Source organism: Strongylocentrotus purpuratus, unplaced genomic scaffold, assembly GCF_000002235.5.
Source record: "Strongylocentrotus purpuratus isolate Spur 01 unplaced genomic scaffold, Spur_5.0 spur5_scaffold_14, whole genome shotgun sequence".
Lineage (NCBI taxonomy): Eukaryota > Metazoa > Echinodermata > Echinoidea > Camarodonta > Strongylocentrotidae > Strongylocentrotus > Strongylocentrotus purpuratus.
Window position 1 is genome coordinate 11373877 of NW_022145599.1, and position 25560 is coordinate 11399436.

A 25560-nucleotide genomic window follows, 5' to 3' on the forward strand; every position below is an offset into this window, starting at 1 on the left:
AGAGGAAATATGAATTACAAACTTATGAATATATAACGAGAGGAACAAGAACAAGAAGTAAACAGAATCGTTGCTCTATTCAGCACCGGTAATTTTTTTAAATATATTGTTATAATGATTATTATTATTCCTATTATTATTGTTTTTATGATAACGTTGACAATTAGTATTATTATTGTAAAAATTATATGTATTTTATTTAAATCTTTATTCTATTTGTAGGCTATAATGTGTGTTGCATACATCTGTTAATGGAAATATGAAGAACATCTTAACTTTATATTGAACATTGATTTAAAACAATTGATTCCGACAACTTTTCTTTTGTGATTCCAACTCCCTAGTACATCTATTATATAAGAACTTATTCATAAACATACTCCAGTACGTACTCTGTAATCATCGTCACAACATCTTCTGGTAGTACACTCCAAACATGAATACACACGGAAACATCTCCTTCATGGCATCACTTCCTGCTCTGTGGAATTCTCTACCCATTACCATTAGAAATATATTTTCTTTCGATACTTTTAAGAAAGCCTTTTAGACCTACAATTTCTTACATTGATTGATTGGTTGCCTTTTTATCATATTTCATGCAAACTTTACAAAGTATAATACATTTTACACAATATTAACGTTTCTTTAAGTAATATGGAAATAAATAATATTGAATCATAGTTATTAATAATATGAATGAATGTTCTATAAATCAATAAATACGGAAATGAAAAGTGAACCTACTTAAAAGCTAGGGTGCAAGATGAAAAGCAAACATGAATGATTAACAAAAATATTCATTACAAATAGCTTTCGATTGGGTCATTCTTCTTACTTATGGAGGAAAAAACGTTTATTAAATGTATTCCTGAAACTAGTGCTGTAGCTCGGAAGGCTTACCGGGTTCCAACCCGCCGGGTTGAGCATTTCGGGCCGGACCAGTTCCGGGCCGAACTGTAACCAGAATTAGATCAACTCGGTAACAAAACCCGGCAGTAAAAAAAGAGTTTTTAAATAGCTCAATGTTCGTTATCTACTTATCTTTCATCACGATAAAACCATCAAAAGTAACTGTAAACAAACACAGCATGATGGCTCGATCTTTTACATCTGTTGACCTGTCTTTGCAATCGACACTACACACACACACAGATTTTGTGTTGTGTTCAAGCATAGACCTATGGTTCAAGTGTGTATATGTATCTCCCTGGCCCTGCCTGCAAGTGATGTGACTGATCAGCTTACTGTTCTGACCAATCAGAAAGTTCCCCCCCCCCCCCCCGAGTGGGCGGAGAGTGAAACCAGCATAAATTAAAGTTCAGTGATTGCTGGCACAGTAGAACAGACGATTCATAAATTATGAAGTTTGTTGACCAAGCTGATAAACGATATAGTGAGTGGCAAATTTACATAATGTGTATGAGAGTGTGTATGTGAAAATTTGTTTTGCTCGAGGTGGAGGCTGAGCTGAGATGAAGTCGGCAGAGAGTTAAATTAAAGAGTAATTCTATCACCACAATACCTCTTAACAAGTTGCATTAATTAGCAAACAATACTAAAGCTAATTTGTTCTCTGAAGATAATTATTGGGGTCCATCCTCTCTCTTATTCCCCTGTCTCTCTCTGCCTTAATTCTTAACCAAAATTGAACAAAAAGTTTTAGCCCAGATTAGAAGAGAGAAAAGAAGAATAAAAATGATAAGTGTGAGAAATATTGATAGTCTTTAGAGATGAGAAGGAAAATAAAGTTATCTTCATCATCATTCTTCCTTCCATCTCTACCTTTTTTTCAATTCTATTTATTAATCTTCCGAATGTGTTTTAACCCCCCCCCCCCCCCCCCCTCAAATCAATTTGATCTTTTTTCTTTAAAAATATAGAAGTACAGAATTATTCATGTAGTTTTTCTCATGTTTTCTTTTCTTAAGTTTCTGTCATTGTGTCTCTCGATCTCCCCAAAAATTCATTCACATCTGATATATCTCTTTCACTATCATGTCGCAGAAATTTAGAATACAAAAACATTCCCTATCAAAGATTAATGCATGCCAGACAGCTTGGGACCAGCTGGGAGTCACATTACACCGCGGTTTCTTTGAACAGGGTTCCAAGGTTCAAAGGTTCAACATGCAGCCTTTGTCCGGGCTTGCGCACATTCCAAGATATATGCAAATATGAGTTAAGCGTACCATGTGCCTTACATGTGATCATTGTTTTTAATTGGCAGACAAACAGACCAATCATAGTAGAGCATGTTGTATGGGCACTCTGACAGGGAAATGAGCTATTTTTAGGATGCCTACATACATGTAGCTAGCCTTGTGCTTCATCTTTTTAGGGAGTGGATTAAGGGTGATAATTTATGCTGACCTGGGACTTATGTCTGGACTCACAGACAGCATGATAAACAAAATGAAGCGATGTGTCCTTTATTCAGTACAAGGTCGGTAGGTCACACAAGATGTGTTTGTAGTAGCTTTCAAATAGAATCTAGTCAATATTATTTCAGTCCAACTCTCACCGGGTTACCGGACCTTTCCGGGTCCCGTTAAGAAATTTGGAAATTGCCGGGTCGGACCGGGTCCGGGTTTTGGGTTCCGAGCTACAGCACATTCAAACATTTTGTCGAAATATTAGTTCATCTTAATCAGGCTTCCATTAGGCCATCGCGTAGGGTCTCTGTAAACAAAGATAATGAAAGGGTATAATGGAACAACATGACTGAGGTGTTGGAACCTAATGTCATTTAAATCAAAGTATCCAGAACGGAACATATTGGAGATATCTTTCATATCATTATTTTACTTTAATTTTAATACTAAATTAAACTAGACTAATGGAAATTACAACTCGTGAACACAGAACATTTGGACACTAAAGAGAACTGTACAAAATGATGAAGTGATTGTAAAGGGGGAAAACAATCAAGGTACATTATTTTGGAGAAAGGCACAGGCCTATTCTTCAAAGGTTATTTGGGTGTGTCAGAGTCACTATAGAGTTTATCTATCATCATTTAAAAATGCATGTATAGTAAGCCGGACAAATATTTTTTTAAAGTTCTTTGTCAGGCATTACGCTTACTCCCCCCCCCCCCCCCCCCCCCAGGAGAAAAAGAAAGAGAGACAAATAGAGATAGATAGATAGAGACAGAGATAGATAGAAGGAGAGAGAGATCAATGAAGGTATTTTTCCACATATACCGGTAAATCATCGATTTTCCTAATACTTTTACAAATTAGGGTTGCTGTTAAGTGATATAATTAAACCGTCTTTGTCATCTACGACCCATTACATGTATGAAGGTCATAATAAGAGCCAGGGCCACAGAACAAATCGGTAGTCATAGATTGTTATTCATGGGAAGTTACAAACAAATAGGGGTATTGATCCATTCCAAGATCTGAATGGGGGGGGGGGGGGGGGGGGAGAGCAAAATCATGTCAATGTATACATGGGAAGTAATAGTAGGAACTAATGGGAAACGATTCTATTAAGCACGTAATATTGCCTAAAAAGGATAAGAAATGTGAGAAAATGTATATATAGTTTACAAAAAACGTACATTATGTACAGCAAGAAGAACTAAGGACGTTGAAAAACAACATTTGTCATTTATTCACAATGATATTTGGGCAGTATCTGGAGATCGTAATCTAAACAATTTTAGGAAGCATTGATACTTAAGAAATGAGGGAGGGGAGAGTAACTGCTCACTGTCACAAGGATCGACTCCTCTGGGAATAATTGTACGTATTAGCCTAATAAATGTAGTAAAGGAATTGGCAGTCGGTAAAGAGTCGATTGGCGTGTACAATCTATTCATCAAAATAATTAGGACGGTGAGATGTGAACTTATTTTCATTCTGATGAAAAAAGGGTATTTAAAAAAATATATATCTTCTGGTTTTATTTCTCTAAAATCAAATATTCATGAGCGACACACACGGCTTTGATTATGACCTACTCTCACAGCTTTGTCTTGTACAAGAAGAGGAGGTGTAGCTACAGGGAACATGGGGCTCGTGTCCCCCCCCCCCCCCCCTACCCCTCTCCATCAAGTGGAAAAATAGTCTGAGAGAAAGAAAGAGAAAGAGAACGATCGAGACATATACAATAAAAGACAATGAGGTTGATACGACCCCTTCCCATCCCCTCACTCTATTGTCTTGCTCTCTCGCATTTCATCAAACTAATCTTTTTATTCCTGATGCCCAATCAATGATGGAAGTAATAATAATAATAATAATAATCATACAGCATTTATTATGCGCCATCGATTTTAGTAAACTATTCTGAGGCGCAGAGGGATAGAATTAGAATGAGATACATAGTGGCTGGTTCTCTATCTATGCCTAGCCATCATCCCTGATTTGGAGTAGGAAATGTGGTAGGAACATCTGAACAAGATTTGGCCCTGCCCGAGGGGTACACAACAAATAGGTTTGGGACTTTTCCGTAAATTGGCCCCATATCATCTTGAGGCACTATTTTGTCGAAATCATCCGAGTTTGAGTTTGAGTTTGAGTTTGAATTTGAGTTTGAAGTTTATTATCCAAACAAAAAGTACATCGATATAACAATCAAATGTGAATAATTAACATTGAAAGGATAAATGGGACCAGAAAATAGCATTCAATGCTAATCGTGTCTGGTACCACTAACACACAAAAGTATCACAGCAATGAATTAGAATTTAATGAATAAATATGAATAACTATTGAATATATACTGTATTTAAGCTACAAGCTATTCTACATCTAGGGTAAATATGTTCTGTGATTAAATACAAAGCTTTGGTATTTTACACTGAATAAAAGATAAGAATTATATACCATAATATTTACATAAAGGCAAGAACCTTGGTTCAAATCATGGTACTTGCTTTTGGCACATTACTGACGTTGCACCCCGAGTTATCACAATTACTAGTCAAGTACTGCGTGATGTTCTCTTGCTTCACGCGTACTCCGTGTTCACTACCTTCACTCATACTCCACACAGCTACAATCCTTGGCATGACACTGTCCCCAGACTCTCCACCCATCTTCAATTCAGATGAATTCATACCAAGATGAGAATCAGTATTGGTTTGCAAATAGTCAATGCTTGCAGGTCTTGTTCCTTTCATTCTCGAATTTTCTTCTCTTTTCCGAAGTCTCCACCCTCTCTGCTTTTCTCTCTTTTTCTCTCTTAGCCGTGAAGCAGCTGCTTCAGACCGTTTTTTCACCTCACATGTTGAAATTTGACAAACTCCAAATCCATTTTCATTGGCTGGATTCATATCATGCTCTGCAGGAGAGTTATCTTGTACTTCTAGCTTCACTTGACAGGTAGCATTGTCACCCTCATCAGGTGTATCGCATTCAAATTCCCAAAGATCTTTGCTGTCTTCATGTGTATCAATAGCATGCTGACTTATCTTCAATTCAGATGATTTCATTTCAAGATGAGAATCAGTTTTGGTTTGCAAGTAGTCCATGCTTGCATGTCCTGTTCCTTTCATTCTCGAATTCTCTTCTCTTTTCCGAAGTCGCTTTTCTCTCTGCCTATCTCTCTTTTTCTTTCTTTGATGTAAAGCAGCTGCTTCAGACTGCTTTTTCACCTCACATGTTGAAATTTGACAAACTCCAAATCCATTTTCATTGGCTGGATCCACATTATGCTCTGCAGGAGAGCTATCTTGTACCCTTAGCTTCACTTGACAGGTAGCCTTGTCATCCTCATCAGGTGTATCGCATTCAAATTCCCAAAGATCTTCACTGTCTTCATGTGTATCAATAGCATACTGCCCAGCCTTCAATTCAGATGAATTTATATCAAGATGAGAATCAGTGTTGGTTTGCAAGAAGTCCATGCTTGCATGTCCTGTTCCTTTCATTCTCGAATTCTCTTCTCTTTTCCGAAGTCGACGCCTTCTCTGCTTTTCTCTCTTTTTCTCTCTTTGATGTAAAGCAGCTGCTTCAGACTGTTTTTTCAGCTCTTGTGTCCCACTCTTTTTCTGTCTCTCTAAGTCCCTTGCTCTGCATTGCTCCAACCTGTTCGGTCGTTGCCTCTCATCAGCAGTCAGTGGTCTTTTCTTTAATGATTTTCCAGTTGAATCTCCAACTGGCAATAACACAGATGGACTAGCTAGTAGTTGATTCTGCTTTTTCTCAACAAAAGCATTTTGACCAACACCACATTCAATGTCAAGGGCCTCTTTCTTACTGATGAATGGCAAGACACAGCAGGGTCCTCTTAATTGACCTTCCATACTGGATACACACATGGGATGACTGATCTATGATCTTCACTGGTGAGCAGATGTACTGACCTGCATTTAAACGAGAAACCAAGATACACTATATGCTGAAAAATTTGAAAATAACCACTATTCTAAAATATCAATATCAACCCCAGCAATGTTCTGGATAGCTATACTTTACAATGTTTATAATATTCTAATAATCATTTTTTACTTATTTTTAATTTCATGAAATGTATTCAGGTGGGATCCTTTATTTACAAGAAAGAACAAAGGCCGCTTGCAAAGTAAGGAATCACATTCCCACTAAGAATCTAATTTTATTCATATTAAAGTGACTTGGTAACATTGATGAAGGTTGATAATAAAAGTGTGTAACTCTTGTATGAAATGTAACTTATTATTTTCCTTCTAATGTTTAACCCTTTGACATGCACAAATCCTGAAAAAAAAATTTCATACCACAAAGATGTCTAAGGTTTTTTTTAATTTAAAGGTGTCACGGTGTGACACGTACCCTCTAACAGTAAATTCTCCCAACCGTTTTTGAATTTTCCCAACCGTTTTCCCATGAAAAAAAACAACAGACAGCCTTTTAAAAATCGTTCAACACTTAAATGTCTGGAATGGTATTTAGAGACAATTCATTGCTTTGTGACCATTTACATTCACCAAAAATGTAATTAAATTGTAACAATATAGCTCGGAGAATTAAGGAATCGATCAGATCAGTTTTTCCCAATTTTTATCATTAATATTGGTCTGTTTTCACTCAAACTTTCAGATTATCTTTAGTCTAATTGTACATCTGGTATTCACTACATCTCACCTGAACAATCTTACCAATTAGTGAACACTTCAAAAAAAAAATCTTACTCAACACCTCCCCCCCCCCCCCCCTTCCCCGTTGAGCCAAAAAAAAATGCATACAATCTCCCTGATTGAGTTCCCCAAAGTTGACAGCACTGCTACTTTGGAATAACGTCAAACAGACTTCTAACTCATTTGATTTTGAGTGAGAGGTTCCAAGGAGAAAGATCGAGTGCATGCTACCATATTTCTTGACAGAACCACGTCATCAGTCTAAACGAGGAAACTCAAATGACGTCATGCTATAGTCATGGCTGTACACCGTATTTTTATGAGTGGTCTATATTTGAAAGAAAAAATAATGCCTCCGGCTACTTTGCCCGCTACTTTGTGGCGCATGGCGGAGGCATAAAGATATCAATGTTAATAAACAAGACGCAAAAGCATGCACGTGGGCCTGTGAAAAGAAAGCAAGATCAAATCACAATGACATGCTTACATTTGTCAGTGTCAATGCTATTGAATTAGGTATAAGAAATGTACTTGCATTTGAAAATCATAAAATTCTACCATAATAATTTCACTTTGGATGGTTTCATCGGTGAACTTACCCAAAGATTCACGTCTAAAAGTCGATACCAGCAGCAGCAGCCTAACCTTTCTCCGCTACTTTAGCAAAGGCTAGAAACAAGATGGGTCAATGACCTGCAGAAATAAACAGGAGCACCCAATTAGCGATATAAACGAAATGGCTCAGCCAATTTGACATATATTATATACAAATATTTTCATGTTCAGCATTTAAATTCAATTGAGAAAATTGTTAACTTTTTATTGAGTATTTATTGTTCATTAATAAATAATCAACTTATATATTTGCAGAAGAGAGGGTTAATTTTTTTTAAAAGGGTTCACAAAACAGTGGCGTAGCGTGCATATGGGATCAGTCATTAATGGGCACCAGTCTTTCTTCAGTCTAGTACTAGATCGGCATTTTTCAACCCCCTCCCCTTTTTTCTATAAAGTGTGTGCCCTATACTCGCCGGAACTGAAATAAATTCGATCGGTCGAGTAATAAGATGATTGTATTCGATCATCTCGTTGCTAGAAATCATCCTGACTTATCATTTTTGAGAAGTGAAAGAGGGCAAAATTTCATTTCGATATAAACATACAATAAATAAGGATATATTCGTACGCCATATGCTGCCCGAAATCATGATGATATTCGGGCAGCGAGCTATAGTGCCGGCCAAATACAAATTTTGCGGGAGAGCGAAGCGAGCGAGAAAAAACAACACTTTACTATCTCTGAAATGTTATTTCTTCACCAAAATGCCCAGTGAGATCTTTTTGTATTATTTTGGGGCATCTTGCAGTTTCTGAAGTTGACGTTATTCCAAAAGATATTTTTGATACTGTATAACGATACTCTCGTGGCACTCCAGTTGAAACACGACGTAGCGTACTAGATGGTCAAAAATTGAGGGGCAGATTGATTTGGCCGAGAGGCGAGAGGGAATATAACCCTGGCTCCTTTAGAGTGGGAACATTTTGTATTTTAAAGTGAAAAGGACAGACATACATACTCTCTTTTTGTCTCTTTTCCCGTATGTCTTCCTTCTGTCACCCCTATCTCCATTTCTTTTTCTTCTCTGCTGTACAGCTGTACGCTACACCAAGCGTTTTTCGATAATCGTTTAATGCACCTCTTATAAAAGATTTCATTTAAGACGTATCATGTTGTCCCAACGTTACTGATTCACATAATAGTATAATCTATGAAGAGCGTTTTCGAGCAATCTAGGCTATCTCTTTACATTATTTCACGTTCTTTTAATTCCCCTTTCCTCTCTCCCCCCCCCCCCCCTCTCTCTCTCTCTCTCTCTCTCTCTCTCTCTCTCACTTTTTGTTTTTGTGTTGGCCATTCGACTAGGGAGGGGGCGCGTGCCCCCTATGCCCCCCGTAGCTACACCACTTAAATACAACATATAGATAAACGAACGAATCATTTTGGTAAATGAACTAACATAAGTGCAACTCTAGGTTGCCGAGGTAGAGTGTCGCTAGTCCGGGGTGGAAAGGGCCCGGGTAAACATAGGGGAAGATATTGTTTTGGAAACTGCCTACAAATCGCCCCACCTTTAGATCATGGCCTTAATGTGGGTTACTATATTCATCAGAATAATATCTCATCCATATTCTCGCTAAAGTGCAAATCCCAGATGCAAAAAAAAAAAAAAAAAAAAACTAAAATGAGTATGAGTTTGGGGTTTTAGCCGCACACTCCTGTCCAAACTATAAATACCCCCCCCCCCCCAAAAAAAACCAAAAAACTAGGGTCTTTATTAACCGACATATTTCAAAACATGCAGAACCTATTATTTCGTAGCTTAATGAAATATATTACTTTGCTTTGTTGCTGTTGGCATGCATATTGGCAAACGTCTGTCATTTGGGGCGTCTTGAATTTAAAAAAAAACAAATGCAAAAGTTAATCGAAATTAAGCCCCTGACTTGAAGGTACATTCAAGTTTTGTTTTTTTCTCTAACGATCGCAGAATCTTCCGAATCGCTAGCACACGCATGGCTAGTAATTAATTTTATATTTAAAATCAGAAATGCAGATGAACTCTTAGCTTCTAAAATTGAAATTGTATGCCAAATTTAGGAGTCGGGACTAAAATCTATTTAAAAACAAAATGACTGTAATTAATTATATTTTTAAAGATTCTTGTAATTGCTTCTATTTTAAAGATAATATAACAAGATATAACATGACAAGATAAGATCCTAATCATTATATGAACTTAAATGGAAGTTAATATATACATAATAAATAAAATAAAGGGGGAATTCACTCGGCCCCCCCCCCTCCCCTATTATATGCATGTACACAATGTTGGTTGGGAAATAAAATTACACGAATTGGAGATATATACATGTATTTCTACATTCTCTAAATAATTACATATCTCCTCCAATCTACCTCTAACTCTACCTATATTTTTGTTTTTTGATATTCTATTGCTTTCATTTTCAAGATAACATAATATGACAAGATAGTGATGACATGACAACAGCAATCATAATCAGACATGTGAACTTCATTGGAAATGTATGCATAAAAATGAAAAAGAAAGGGGTGACTCCTCCCAACCCTCCCCTTCTCACTCTCCCCTCGATCTGTTTGCACGACTCACGTTGAAATATTATGCCCTTCGTAGCAGTATAATTATTGTTCCATTAAGGCCTATACGCGTCACTATCATAAAGGACGTAAAAAAGAGGGAAATGTAGGCGATATAGGCATGAATTTTCTCCCAAGCCGCTGTGGAAATAAAAATAGACGGTATGGATTTATTGTGGTGTTTGACCTTCTATTCGGTATACTGTAATGACTAATTGATATTTAACATTAGAGAGGTACGTTCAGGGAGGTAATCTTTAAAGGAATGTAAGTTACAATAAACAGGGGCGGATCCAGCCGGCGGCAGGGGAGGGGGCCCAATTCGTGAGAAAATATTTAGCGGCGAAATAGCCGGCCGATAATTCGCTCGGTGGGGGGGGGGGGGGGGGGGGGGGGGGGGGGGGTTAGTGAGCACTAATTTTTTTTGGTCCTCGAAAATTAAAAAAATCGCACCCCCTTCCTGAGCGCCAGGGGAGGGGGCCCCATGTAAAAAAAAAAAAAAATTTTTTTTTAAAAAGGGTAAAATTCACGTGTTTTTACACATTTTTTTTCCCCCAGGAATGGGGGCCCGGGCCCTCCTGGATCCGCCACTGAAATAAATCTATGCGAAGAGTTATTATATTAAAATTACTAGGATACTGTAGACGTAAATTTTTCGTCTAGTGTGGCATGGCCAGATTTATCTTCCCTATCTTCTCTCTTTCTTATAAGCAGATTGTGACAATGTTGTTTATTTATTTTAAAAACTGAGTAAATTGTCTCATGCATGCGAAGATTAATAATTGTACGAGAATGGTGAGAAACAGATACACAAGAAGGATGGGGTAGATGAGTTTCGAGTATGTTATTTCCTTCCTCTTGTCCCCCCCCCCCCCCCCCCCCCCCCCCCCCCCCCAATTCGTCGTCTCTATATCATCTCGCTTATTTAAATACAGTACATGTAATCATTATCACATCATCAAAATCTAACATCTTCTTTGTTTTCTTCTGGCCTTGTCCTCCCCTCCCCCCCCCCCCCAATCTTGCCTTACTTTCTCTCTCGATCACTCTCTCTCCCTCATTCTATACCTTTCTCTCTCTCTCTCTCCTTCCATTATCGCTCTGCATCTCTTTCTGTCCGTCTAATACAATAGCGTTCGTGTCTCCTCCTCTCATGCTTGAACAAAGGGCCAATATATAACACTCATCACAGATATATATATAGGCCTACATCTCTCCTTTTCGTTGTCTTCATGAATACATGGATCAGAATGTCAAATGGATGAATTTCTTCAGTAAGGCGGTAATGAAAACGTACTGTTTCAGCAAGGGGTTGGGAGCCAACTCCAAGACAGTTGGGTGTTAAATCTGTTTAAACGGATATAATGAGTTAATGCTCTGAGCTCTGAGCATATCGTCTGTTTGGAGCCAGAAGGGCTTTAAGTCTCTGTTGAATGATATGAGTAAATGCCCTTATGGATCTCACCAGATGATACAGTTCACAAAGATCCTAAGTCGAACTTCACTTTAAGTTGGACTCAAACATTATGGAGAGCCATTTGTAGCCTTAAAATAAAATATATTCAAAAGCAAAAAATCAAGTATTTTAGTCTTTTCTTAAATTCCACATCAAGAACATGAAATCTCCTTGATAACAGAAAATGTGAATGCTTTGAATCATCATCTTATGCCTCTTACAATAACTTTAACAAAATATTTTCAAAGAAGATGCTAACAGCTTTCTATAATTGTTAAGTCCAACTTAGAGGTAAGTTCAACTTAGGATCTTTATGAAAGACCCCCAGGTTACACAAACACCATCGTATCCGTACATGTACAACACACATATAGATGAATAGGTACAAGACATATAAAAGTATATGTGCAATCAAAATTGCATTTTAGTAATCATCTTGAACATCATCCATGCATTTGTTTCAGTGTTATGGTACATGTGACCCGATATAATCATGATGTAATACAAATAAATACAAAATCTAAAGACAAATTGAGTAGCTCTTTACATGATCTATATTTATCTTTGATTAAATATGGCCAATGAGGTGAATGAGATGTATTCATGAACATCAATTTTTACATATTACATAAAATTTACTGCTTATACATGTACAAGAATGCAATGTGTAATTTTGACAGTTCACAAGACACATACATGAAGATATAATTATGTAATCCATATTGTCAAAAAGTTGAACATTCCAAGAGCATTTTCAACGTTTTTCAGATAATATATACATGTATTCCATGATTAGTATTGTCATTACCTATGTACCTATAGGTACATACAATATACAATATATTTTCTTGTCATAGGCCTGTCTCTCAAAAAGAAATGATATGTGAAATGTGATGTGTGTACCAGAATTAAATCAAATTATGTACCAGAATTAAATTAAAGCAAATTATGCAGGCAAGTATTACAATGTCAGGAGTACAAATTACCTTTTTTGTTAAAAAAAAACATCCCCCAAACCCCATACAATTATCAATTTACTGTATTTATTTAGGCAAGTCGTGCAATTAAGTAATAGCATTAATTTTAAAACGTTTAACTTGACATTTCACACTTATTACGTATGTATGTAAAAATGAAATACAGTCAAACCTATCTATGGCGACCGCGCCCAAGGGAAACACAAAAAGTGGTCTTTGTAAACAGGTTCCTTTAGTACATGTTTCAATGAGAAACCATTTTCAAGGGAAAAAAAATGTGATCTTTGTAGACAGATGGTCTTTGTAGACAGGTGGTCACTAAAGCAGGTTTGACTGTACAATGGATTCATCACACGAAAAACTTACATAGACATAACTTTTAAAAGCTGTGGTACAGATTTTCAGAGAACATTAGAAAATACATCGTCAATATGGACTGCACAAATAAAAGTACACAATTTATCTTAAACTCAAGGAGCTTGTGAAATATTATTAGATTATAATACAAGGTGCAATACTGAAATTAATCACTGACCATACTGAAGCATATGCCTACCAGTGTACAAATATATAATGCACTGTTAGATAAGGTCACAAAAAGACTCTGAATAGAGGCATTTTGATTTCATACAAGACATTCCATGTATATACAACACAGTTGCAATTCCCAATGAAAATATTCCATCTAATAAAAAAAAAAGTTCTAACGATCAAAATGTCTATATTCAGAGTCTTTTTCTTCATATTAAATACCAAATTTATATATATTTACAGTAATTAAGTTTGAGGTTGAATTTTGCTGCACTACAGTGACATGCATTTCAGATATATTGTTGGCCGTTTCTGAAAAACTATTACACATTTCTGGAATGTTAATATGGAGCAGAACATTTAGGAGATATATTTGCTCCTCAATATTTCACATCTCTGTGAAGCATCTGTTTAAAACAAATGGAAGAATAGCCATTTCTTTACTTTTTAAATTGTTTTACAGTCACTCTGCTATTATTAATTTCACTAGTGAACAGTAGTATAAAAAGGAGCAATCAATATCCATTTGATGAATGAGTGCAGTGCCCCTGCCAGCTCACATAATATGAATACATGTAATTGAATAATGTTGATACTATATAAGTAGCATAACGGAATGGAATCTTGAAAAACTGGCCCCTAATACAATAGGGTGAATTCACAATTAAAGATAAAGACCAGTTCTGGTCATTTGATTGCATTGCGAAGGAAACGTTGTGGAATCGATCAGAAAAGGTTGATTATCTAAGTATTGGTGTGTACTGCAAGGTTCTGGAATCATCAAAATGATAAGAAATTTGACCCAGTCTTGATAAAGTTACAAGCACTGTACACAGAAAGATGTATATGGGACTACCCCCACACGTGCGCGACACATGCGTTATATCTATCAGGTCCAAATAGATATAATAATTTACCAAATATATCAATTAGTAGGCGGTTTCTCAGCAAAATTTGCATGATCGAGTATTAGTCAAAACATAATCTTTCACATGATTGGTAATAAGAGCTTCCATTTCATGTTTTGAGAGGGGGGCGTTTCCAAAACTGGTCTTTACCTTTAACAGTGTCCCCACCGACAAACAGTGACAGGCCCATTTATTTAGCTCGACCTGTGCAGCACAGCACAACGCTAGCAACTGATTGAAATAACGAAAATATTTTAAGGTCAATCAGACCGACATTTTTGGAATGAGCTCAAAACTTAACCCCAAAAACCAATTCAAACCTTTCCAACCAAAATTGTTGATTAATTCCCCTCATCTCCAAGGGTATGTAACAAAGCCATAGCTGATAAAAGCCTGATATCTTTGTCAACTTTTTCCCATGAGGCATCACATGAAACAGACTAAACACTTGGTATCACTAGATGGCGCTGTGGCTTGTGAATCTACCGTATTGTTCAAATATAAACCTCATGTATATTTAACCTAATCTACTACAATTTGAGGTTTATGCACTTCAGGGTAAATGAACAAAAAAAAGGTAATTACTTTTTACAGAATAAAAAACTAAGTACATGTACCTGTAATTCTAATTGCACATAGTTGGAGTTGTCTCGTAAACATGTCTCAAATGTTATTCATTGGTATACCCATAATTAGATGAAGCAAATAATTACCCAAAATATACAAAATATACAAAATATACAATTCATTATATACAAAATGGAGTACAAAACACAAAAATTAAGTGTCATCACATAATATACAGCATTTCAAAAGCGAGATGCTTCCTGTCATCCTCCATGAAGTCATCTTCGTAAACAGGAATTTTGGAACAAATAATCCAAAGGCATCACACAGAGTTGGCCAATGTCACGTAACACTGTTGCCCGTAAAGTTGGAATAATCTTTTTTAAATCTCTTTTCATGAAATGATTGTGACAATTTGGTTTATTCCTCAAGGGTAAATAGTGTATCTTGTCAGAACTTACTTGATCAATCGTTATGACTCTTTAGATGGATCAATAAAGTTCTAAGAACATATAGACTTTATCTATCAACCATGAATCATACTCTCAAAATCACTACGTGAAAATACCGGTACACCAAACAAATTATTTACTAACTTTATAGGTAACAGTATATATGGAGAAAAAAATCTTGGTGCATCTGTAGCTGGTATAAGACCACAGTGGTAACAAATTTCCTTCAATTTTTTTCTTCAGAAGTCAATCCACTTTGAAAGCTGTCATGAGTCACACACAGGTCTGCACATACTCTACATACAAACATCATCTGCTGATGAGTGAACAAGTTGATGCAGTCCTTTAAATTCATTGTTCTTCTTTTGGAATTACTCTTTTTTCAATATTCTAAAACTCATACACAATGTAGATCTGTACAAAATAACATTGTATGTGTGTACCATAATTTCTGGGGAAAAAAGGAGAAGAAAAAAAAAAAATTCTAGCTCTTCTAGGATTTGGTTTTCTAATTAAATTCGAATTTTGCGTAAGTCGACTATTTTGTGTGGTCCCAACAGATTCAACTTATGCAGAGTGAATGCTATGCAATACCTTAGTAGTGAGCAAAGAAAAACGGAAATCTAGGCATCGATTCATGAGACTGTCATATGTACAGGTTCGCCGACATCACATTGAAACACGTGTGAATTTTTATGTACTTATTTCAATGGGATGTCGGCAAACTTCCACTCATGATGGTTTAGTGAAACACTGCCCTGAATATCTATCAGAAAACATGTGTGTGACAGATGGTCCATGCACAATTGTGAGCTGTGATTTCACAGCTGTAATTTCTGGTTTTCGTTTATATTTTTGCGGGTCCTAACAACCTATCTCCTGCATGATCCCAGGATCTAAGCTGTAGAGGCAGAAGATATTATATGACTTGGAGTGCGGATACAGCATCTCATAGCATAAAGTTTTATATCAATATCTTAAACATTTTTGATATTATCGTTAACCATTTGTATAGAAGTCATGAGAAAAATTCCCTAGTGTGTATGACTACATGTGAGAAAAATGTCTGTTTTGGCTGTATGCCATGAGTGATTTTTGACAAATGCAAAACTTGATTTGTGAATTTCAAGAAATTGGTAACAAATGATCAGTATGACTCAAGGCTATGAAGTCTTGGAAGTCTTGCTTTTGCACAGGAAAACTTTGTCCATGAACATATTATATCAAATAGATTGGGTGGGGGAAATCATGGACGAGTGCCGATTGTTTAATCAATCAACAGAAATCATGTGACGTGTTTCATGGATCCCCAAGTGGTGTCTCAGCAACCCACGAGGTATTGAGTGTGAAATCAGTAGTGTCATGCTTAGTGGGAAAGAAGGCCTTCCTACGGGCAGAACCAAAAATGCACCCTCCCTCAACCTCCCCTGGAACAGGTTCTGTTACCTGTACTTGGTCCAAGGACATCTCTCCATCAAGGCCTTGTTCAAAGTGGTCCAATCCTTCATTGCCCCAGTCAAAGTCGGCTTCAGGTGGATCGCAAGGAATCACCTGCGGGATCTCTTCCCATCGATGGTCCGGTTGACCTTTGACCTCTGGCATCTTGATGATCATTGGAATGTTTCCAGCACTCGATACCAACACTTCTCCATGACCCTCATTTCCCAGAGAAGATGCCATCAAGTCATTAAAAGCAACATCTGTGCACTGTTCCGTCTTCAAAAGTGTTTGCTTTCTGGGTCTACCTCTTTTCTTCCTCACTGTAAGTTGTTTTCTAGGACCCATATGTTCTGTAGGAGACAGATTAGGGAATATCCTGAACTGAGTTGAACAATGAAACTCACTTCCTACTGTGTCCTGCGAATCACCCTGTCCTCTACACAGTTCGCCTTTATTTATGGTGATTTCAGACTTCTCCGCTCTACTTGTCACACTGCAGTCAGCTAGTACTGGGAGCTCCGTCCTCTCTGCAAAGCTACTTGCCTCTTGCATACCTTGTTCCATTCTTTTCTTTGCTCTGTGGCGCCTTTGTCGCTCTCTGTTGGCTTGTCTAAGTCTTTCAATTTCTTCGGGACTCTTGTTAAGCCCCCTTTTCCCCCGTCGCCCCGATGACTTTGCCTCTAACAACCCAACAGATTTTCCTGAGATGAGGGATGCTTGGGTCTCTCCCTTAGAAATACCATCCTGAACAATGTCCAAAGCATTGTCTAAGGTGATGTATTGGGAGTTTTTGCCCTCTTTCGGCTTTAACCTCCTTTGCCTCATTCTCAGGAGAGTCTGTTTCCTGGTCTTTTTTATTTCCTTCACTGCCAGGACTGCCTTCTTAGCCAAGTATCTCTCATTCTCTCGCTGCTTATAGGCTGCCCACTTTTCTGGATTTTGTTGGAGTCTTTCACGATACTGCCTCTGTCTGTCTGCACTTGTTACCTTTTGAATTTTGAATGGGATTGCATTTCCTTCAGAGGCCCCTGTCCACAGTTGGTCTCTGTTGTCATTTGACCGGGGACTTTGAGTAGGAAATATGGTAGGGATATCTGAACAAGGTTTGGCCCTGCCTAAGGGGTTCACAACAAATAGGTTTGGGACTATTCCGTAAATTTGTCCCATATCCTCTTGTGGCACTATCTTGGCCAAATCATCTGCATTCATGGTACTAGTACTTGCTTTTGGTAGAATTGGCACATTACTGACGTTGCACCCAGAGTTATCAAACTTACTTGCCACGAACTGGGTGTTGTTCTCTTGCTTCACGCGTACTCCTTGTTTACTTCCCTCACTCATACTCCACACAGCTACAATCCTTGGCGTGACACTGTCCCTAGACTCTCCACAGACTTTCTGCAATTTCTGCTTCTGCTTCTGCTTAAGGCGATACTTTCTCATTCTTTCCCTCCCTTTCATTCGTTTATGAGCAAGCTGAGCATCTATCTCTTGCTCCTGTATTTCAGTACTGGAACTTATCCTATCAACTCTCTTCGCCGACTGCATGACAATTTCAGATACATGTAATTGTTTGGTCTTAACTGTACGATTCTGTTGTCTTCTTGAGGCTGTTGTGCTCCTTGTAGGCTGGTAGGGGTGTACATAGGGGTGTACATTTTTGCCATGTAGATTAAATATTACTTCTTTTCTTTTCCTAAGTTGAGGCAGTTGTGTTCCCTCTGTTGCTTTCTTCCTAACCTGAGAAGCAGCACTTTCAGATGCCTTTTTGTGGTCTTGGATATTCTTGGGCATCTCTGTACCTCCTAGGTCCACTTGGTCCTCCTTTTCTGATTCTGCTCTTAGTCTTGCCCTGTACTTTCGTTGCCTCTCTGCAGCAGTCATGGCTTTCCTTCTCCTTGGCTGTCGTCTAGGAGCGACTTTGACACTTGATGCAACAGAAGGACCCATAAGCAGCTGACTCTGACATTTGTCCTCGCATGTTGAAATTTGACCAAGTCCAAATCCATTTTCATTGGCTGGATCCACATCATGCTCTGCAGGAGAGTTATCTTGTACTTCTAGCTTCACCTGACAGGTAGCATTGTCACCCCCAGTAAGGGTATTGCATTCAGATTTCCAAAGATCTTCACTCTCTTCATGTGTATCAATGACATACTGACCTATCTCCAACTCAGATGAATTCATATCAAGATGAGAATCAGTGTTGGTTTGCAAATAGTTCATGTTTGCGTGTCCTGTTCCTTTCATTCTCAAATTATTCTCTCGTTTCCGACGTCGATATTCTCTCTGCTTTTCTCTTGCTCTTTTTCTTTGCTGTAAAGCAGTTGCTTCAGACTGTTTTTTCAGCTCTAGTGTCCTTTTCTGTCTCTCTAAATCCCTTGCTTTGTATTGTTCCCACCTGTCCGGTTGGGCTTTAAGTCTTTCCCTGTACTGCCGTTGCCTCTCAGCAGCAGTCGACGGTGTTTTCTTTGATGATCGTCCAGTTGAATCTCCAACTGGCAATGATAAAGATGGACTAGCTAGCAGTTGATTTTGCATTTTCTCAACAATGGTTGGACTTCCATCCCCATAAAAAGCAGTTTGACCAACACCACATTCAATGTCACTGGTCACATCGCCACATTTCTCTGTCTGAAGGTCTCTTACCGCAAGCATTGCATGTGTATAACTCTCGCCTACATCTGGTGTACTGCTCTCAGGTTGGTGAAATCTGGTAGTTGAGGTAGCTGCTTCAGAGTTCTTTGCAGAAGGATATCCTGCTGGTCTTAAGGCTTTTTTCCTACGTCGATACTCCCTCTGCCTTTCTGTTGCTTTCCGTCTCTGCTGGATAGCAGCTTCCTCAGAGTTTTGGTTCTGCCTTCGCATCATTTTACGCCTCTCGGCGTCTCTAGACTTGGTTTCTTCCCACGCGTCGGACTCTGCTTTCAGTTTTGCCCTGTAGTTTCGCTGCCTCTCTGCAGGAGTCAGAGGCTTTCTCTTTGGAGATTGTTTATGTGAACCTCCGACTAGCTTTACAACGGAGGGGGTTCTTATCATATGACCTTGCATTTCTTCAATAGGCACTGGACTTTGGCAAACCCCGAATGTATTTTCTCCATTCACTTTCACAAAATTGTTCGCAGTTGAATTTGTGCAATTGTCAGCCATTTCCAGTGCATATGAGTCTAAGTCACTCTGTTCCACTTTCACCTTGGAAATATTCACATTGGTTTGGATACCCTCAGTAGCTGTTGATGCTTCAGCGCTCCCTGTCAAAGAAAAGTCTCCTGCACACGAGGGTGCCCCTTGTAATAGACTAACATCACCATGACCAGTGTCCTTCGTTTGGGCCTTTGTAATCCGCCTTCCCTTCTGTCTTTTTGTTCGTTGATACTGTCTCTTTCTCCTTTGAGAAACAACTTCTTCTGATATTTTGTTCTGCTCTTGCACTGTTTTACGTCTCAGTGTATCCCTCATTTTGTGCTGTTTCCACTTTTCCGGTTGTGCTTTGAGCCTTTCGATGTAATTGCGCTGCCTCTCAGCAGCAGACAAGGGTTTCCTTTTCTTTGGCGACTCTCCACAAAACCCTTCAACTAGAGATAACACTGTACGACCCGTAGGCAGTTGATCTTGTAATTCCTTCTCATTGTTTACACTTCCATCATCATATATCTGACCCTGACCAACTCCAAATCCATTTTCACTGGTAACATGAGCATAATGTTCAGCGGGAAAGTAAGTTCTTGCTTCTAGTTCAATTTCACGGTTACCAACTGTGTCATCCCCTTCTGGCGTATTGCACTCAAGTTTCACTAAATTGTTGCCAGATTTCTCTCTATTGCATTCCTCATGTGCATCCATGACATATTCGCCTATGTTCATTTCGGATAAATTCATATCTAGACAAGATTCCCTGTTGGCTTGCAAGTATTCAAGGTTTCTGTAACTATTGTGGTCGAGAGTCATGGATCTTGTGTCTTCTTCAGTATCCCCTAAAATCTCTGGCATACCTGACCCATTGGGGATAGCCTCAGACATATAAAATTGCTCTTGAAATGGTCTCTCATTCATCAAAGCTTCTTGCTTTTTCTTTAATCTGTGTTTTCTGACTCTTTCCCTCCACTTCATTCTCTGGTGGGCTATTTCTTCCTCTGTTGGCTGGTGTGTTGTCTTTCTCTGCCTCTGTCTCTTGGCTTCACTCTGCTTGAAACGCTCATACTTCTCTGGGGACTCTTTCAACCTCTCCCTGTAGTTCTTCTGCTTCTCTGCCGATGTCAGGGGCCTGTTTCTGACTGACTTGCAAGACTCAGCAGAATCCTCTTGACTTGCCATGCTGCTCGCTGAATATGGATATGCACATGGGATGACTGATCTCTGATCTTCAGCTTCGGTAAGCAGGAGTGCTGACCTGTGTTTGAAAGAGAAACCAAGGTAAATGCTGAGAAAAAAATACCACCTAAAATCTCAATATCAACCTTAGCAATGTTCTGGGTAGCTTAAAGATAAAGGTGATTTTTGGTCAACCAATTGCATTGTGAAAGAAAAGGTGTGGAATGGATCAGAAAAGGTTGATCATGTAGCATGTAAGTATTGGTGTGTACTGCAAAGTTATGGAGTCATCAAAATCATAATAAATTTGGCCCAGTCTTGGTAAAGTAACAAGCACTGTACACAGAAAGATGTATATGGGACTACACAAATGGTGTCTGGGCTAACATTGATTTCCTAATCTTGCTATGCTCATTACTCAGTCAGTATACATTTTCTACCAAAATTGTTTGGCAAATGACATTTATTTGTAATCTTGAACATTCAGCGTAATTTTTTTTTTTAAATCAGAACTCACCTTTATCTTTAACTCTACAATGTTTATGTTTATGTTTCAATACTGATTTGGTAGTTACATGTATAGTAATTTTTCATTTCATGAAATGTTATCAGTTGAAATCCTTTACTTGCAGTCATCAAAAAATATCAAAGGACGCTTGCAAAGGAATCATATTCCCACTTAGAATCTAATTTTCTTCATATTAAAATAGGTTAAGTACAGATTTTAAACTCGTCTGAGAGGTTCCAAGCGGAAAGATTGTGTGCTACCATATTAAAAAGTCAAATTTGACTGAATGCCAAAGTTACAACCTACGACAACAATAAACCCAGCATTTCATGTCTTTCTTAACACACAAACCCATTCATTTGCAAGAATATTCAGTACATACCGATGGTGGGTTGTGGGCGGGCGGGCGTGTGCCCTGGTCCTGTGCGAGTTATCTACCGTAATGTCTCAGATCCTCATTACCATAGTCGTAGATAACTTCACACAGGCGCGCGCACGCCCGCAACCCACTATCGGTATACACTTGTATTGTGCAGCGGTTTGCCGTGAAACTTGTGAAAAACTGTAAACTAATATCAACGTTTTACCGAAAAATACTCCAAAAATAACAAGAAAATTGACACGAAACAGGCAATATAATAAACATAACAATTTTTAATTCATGATCTTTATTCGGACATTTAATGAATATTTACTTCATTTTGGGTATGTTTTATTAGGGTATCTCCACGCCATAGTAACAGGTCAAATTTTGGATAGGTTTCTGAACAAGCGCCCACAATTCTAGTAATAGTAATTGATTTTGAAAGAAAGAAAAACTCAATTATAATAAACAAGACGCAAAAACATGCATGTGGGCCTGTGATAAAGCACAATGACATGTCAATGCTATTGAATTGGGTCTAAGAAATGTACTTGCATTAGAAAATCGTAACATTCAAGGAAATAATTTCACTCTCATTGTTTCATTGGTGAACTTACCCAACGATTCACGTCTAAAAATCGACAACTTTGTGCCTTTCTCCGCTCCTTTAGGGTTAAGGCTGAAATCAATGGGTCAATGAACTACTGAAATAAACAGCAGGCAATTAGCGATATGTGAACGAGATAGCGAAGCCAATTTGAGATCTATAATATTTTAATGATCAGCATTCAAATTTAAATGAATAATTGTTAATTTTGTATTAAATTGATATTGTTAATTAATGAATAATCAATTGTAATGATATATTTGCTATATAAACATTCAAATTAAATTTTAAAAATTGTATTAGACACAGGGCTTTGAAACGTTTGTGACACAGATTGCTACATTAGTTTGACTCAGGCCATTCGATTCTACGAATTTTAAAACTGGATGCGAAATTCTGTGAGACATCACTAGACACTACGCGATGTAGAGTTCAGTGTGAGTCACCCCCCCCCCCCCCCCGGCCCCCCCACTCAGGTTTCGAAATGACCGCATGCGTGTTGCCAAAATGTCCGGTAAAGGGGTACTTTTCGTGCGACAAAGTCCGGCCCGAGAATTGTAAAAAAAGGGGTGTATTTGACTTTTCACCCGGAGATTTCTTTAAAAAGGGGGTGTTTTTTCTTTTTTTTCTCATCTCTTTGGACTCCTGAGAAATTATTCCGAATTTAGGGGGGTACATTGAGCATTTTTCCTGATTTAGGGGGGTCTCCAAGGCAGGAAAAGCCCGCGAAAAGCCCGCGAAAGGGGGGTTCGGAAATGTTGGCAGTCCTCAGATAGGGGGTGCTTTCAAAAAGAGGGAACGAGCATATGCGTACCCTAAATAACACTGAGTGGGGGGGCCGGGCCCCCCCCCCCCCTCCACGGGGGAGGGGTGGGGGAGGGGGGGGGGTACCCAGATTATGGTCGGACGGGGTGTGCGGCTGAGACCTCCGAACCCATACCCACATCCAAGGGTCCTTTTGCTGTAAATAGGTACCCATGTCTAAGGATTTTTTTTTGTGCCAATGGACCCACAATGTAAAAAAAATAATAGTCGAAATAACTCAATAAAATTGAGGAAAAGAATTGCCTTATTTTTATTAAGTAAATATTACCTACGGCATCTTAAGTAGAATTTACTTATTTTGCTGAATAAATTTTTACTCAGTTAAATCGAGTTACATTAACGTAAATAATTTAAGTATTGTAATCATTTTAGATAATTAAAAAAAAGCTATGATAGGATTACATATTGCACGATTTGGTACCCATCTAATCTAACAAGTAACATCCACTAATCATTCACTATTTCTATTTAAGATTAATCACTAATCACTAACACTACTTTTATTTAAGATTTAACCGTATATATATATATATATATATATACCACCATCACAAACTATTACATACGCTTCAATTCGACACATATTAAAAGGCTCCAAATTTTATATATACTTGATCGTAGCATCTTAAAAGGAAAATTGGTTGACAATTTTCTGAAATATCAAGTTTTTATTTGTTTTGAACTGGGTAACAATTAAAAATTGTCTTGTCTTTGCTTAGCCATGTTAAATGAATTAGTAAATGTTTTAAAGTCCTTAAATTTTCATTCAACCACAAAAAAGAATTGTTTTATTTAAAAAAAGAGTTTAATTTGGTCTTAATGAATATTCATAAATTATGTAAATATTTCTATTACGCACTGCATCGGTCCTTTGATAAGAATAATCAACATAAATTGTTTGAGTAATACGTATAATTTCTGATTTTGAGTTAAAATTACTAAATTAATACAAGCTGAAATTACTTAAAGTTCTTATGTATTTGATTTTACTTAAATATTCCACGTATGTTCTACTAAATTGAAAGTTTGAGTTAGCAAGACTTAAATTTAGTGCTTAAGTGGCAAAACTAATGTTTTCAAGTAAATTCTACATGGAAAAATACGTAAAAATTCCCAATGAACAAATTCTTTTTTACAGTGCATGTTTAAGGATTTCAAACTTTAAATATTACATTTTTTAGCTGTAATAATACAATCATTTTGCAGTTTCTGAGTAAATCCCATAATCCCGGAGAAAATGAGGGAGAAGAGAGGGGAAAGGAATAAATGAAAAAGGGACCCGTGTCTAAGGTTTTTTCTTTAATGGGACCAGGCACGTAGCCAGGGGGGGGGGGGGGGGCTTTTTTGACCTCGATCGATTAACTGTATGTGCCCCCCCCCCCCCCCTCCAAACATCAAACTCTGGCTATGTGCCTGAATGGGATCCATGCCTAAGGATTTTTTTAATGAAAAGGGGACCCATGTCACCCTTCCGAGCGGCACATCCCGTATACCCAATATACCTGAGTACCCCCCGCCCCTCCCCCCCCCCCCCCCCTGGGGAGGGGAAGGAAAAAAAGAATGAATGGGAGTTTAAATTCCTGGAACTCTTAAATAATTCTTGATATCTGATAGGTAGTGCTAAAAAAAAAACTTTAACAAAATGGCACCCCCCTGGCGCTCACTATTAATGCTCAATACCCCCCCCCCCTGAGCGAAATATTGGGCCGTTCAAATTTCAGCAGACTTAATTTTCAAATTGATTTCAAATTTGGACCCCCTAAGAAATCCTGGATCCCCGCCTGCCTGACATACATGTACAAAGTTACTAAGTTAAGATAGTAATATTTACAGACTGATAAGAATTTTTTTAAATTAAAGATAATAATGATGATAATAACAATAACAACATTAAACTGATGATAGAATGACGGTACAAGAAGAAGAAGAAAAAGAGGAGGAGGAGGAGGAGGAGGAGGAGGAAGAGGGAAAAAAGATAAATATGTTTGATTTCTATAACGTACATAAGTATACAAAATTTAAAAAATATGAACCGGCAGAAGAAAAACAAAATTCAATCAGTCATTTGCTTCTCTCCTCTGACTCTCAAGAGTTAGGTATTCCTCTTAAAAGTGGGCAAAGTTTTATATTTCCTTTATATCATTTGGAAGGGAATTCCAATGTTTTTAATGGCAATGTACTGATAAAAACGAATTTCTAAGAGGCCTACTACCTACTCTTTCTGGTAAGTTAAAATAGGCTTTCTTGTACCCTAACGATGTATATAACAAGATCGAAGTTGGATCGAACATAATGATTCGACCTAGTATGATATATTTTATGCACGTGATGCAATACGATTTGTTTTGATTTTTGGCTGACTTC

The 25560-nt window shown here is 37.8% G+C and overlaps 2 protein-coding genes across 2 annotated transcripts; both read right to left on the bottom strand.

The window, feature by feature from the left end:
• Nucleotides 1-4636: 4636 nt before the first annotated feature.
• LOC105445065 lies at nt 4637-7783 on the bottom strand. Its single transcript, XM_011680088.2, has 2 exons — nt 7672-7783; nt 4637-6319 (listed from the first exon to the last, which is right to left on the bottom strand). Exon 2 carries the CDS (start codon nt 6272-6274, stop codon nt 4871-4873), a length of 1404 nt encoding a protein of 467 aa, XP_011678390.2. The 5' UTR covers nt 6275-6319; nt 7672-7783; the 3' UTR covers nt 4637-4870.
• An 8203-nt stretch (nt 7784-15986) lies between these two features.
• LOC764987 lies at nt 15987-22482 on the bottom strand. Its single transcript, XM_011680091.2, has 2 exons — nt 22382-22482; nt 15987-20971 (listed from the first exon to the last, which is right to left on the bottom strand). Exon 2 carries the CDS (start codon nt 20893-20895, stop codon nt 16441-16443), a length of 4455 nt encoding a protein of 1484 aa, XP_011678393.2. The 5' UTR covers nt 20896-20971; nt 22382-22482; the 3' UTR covers nt 15987-16440.
• Nucleotides 22483-25560: the final 3078 nt, after the last annotated feature.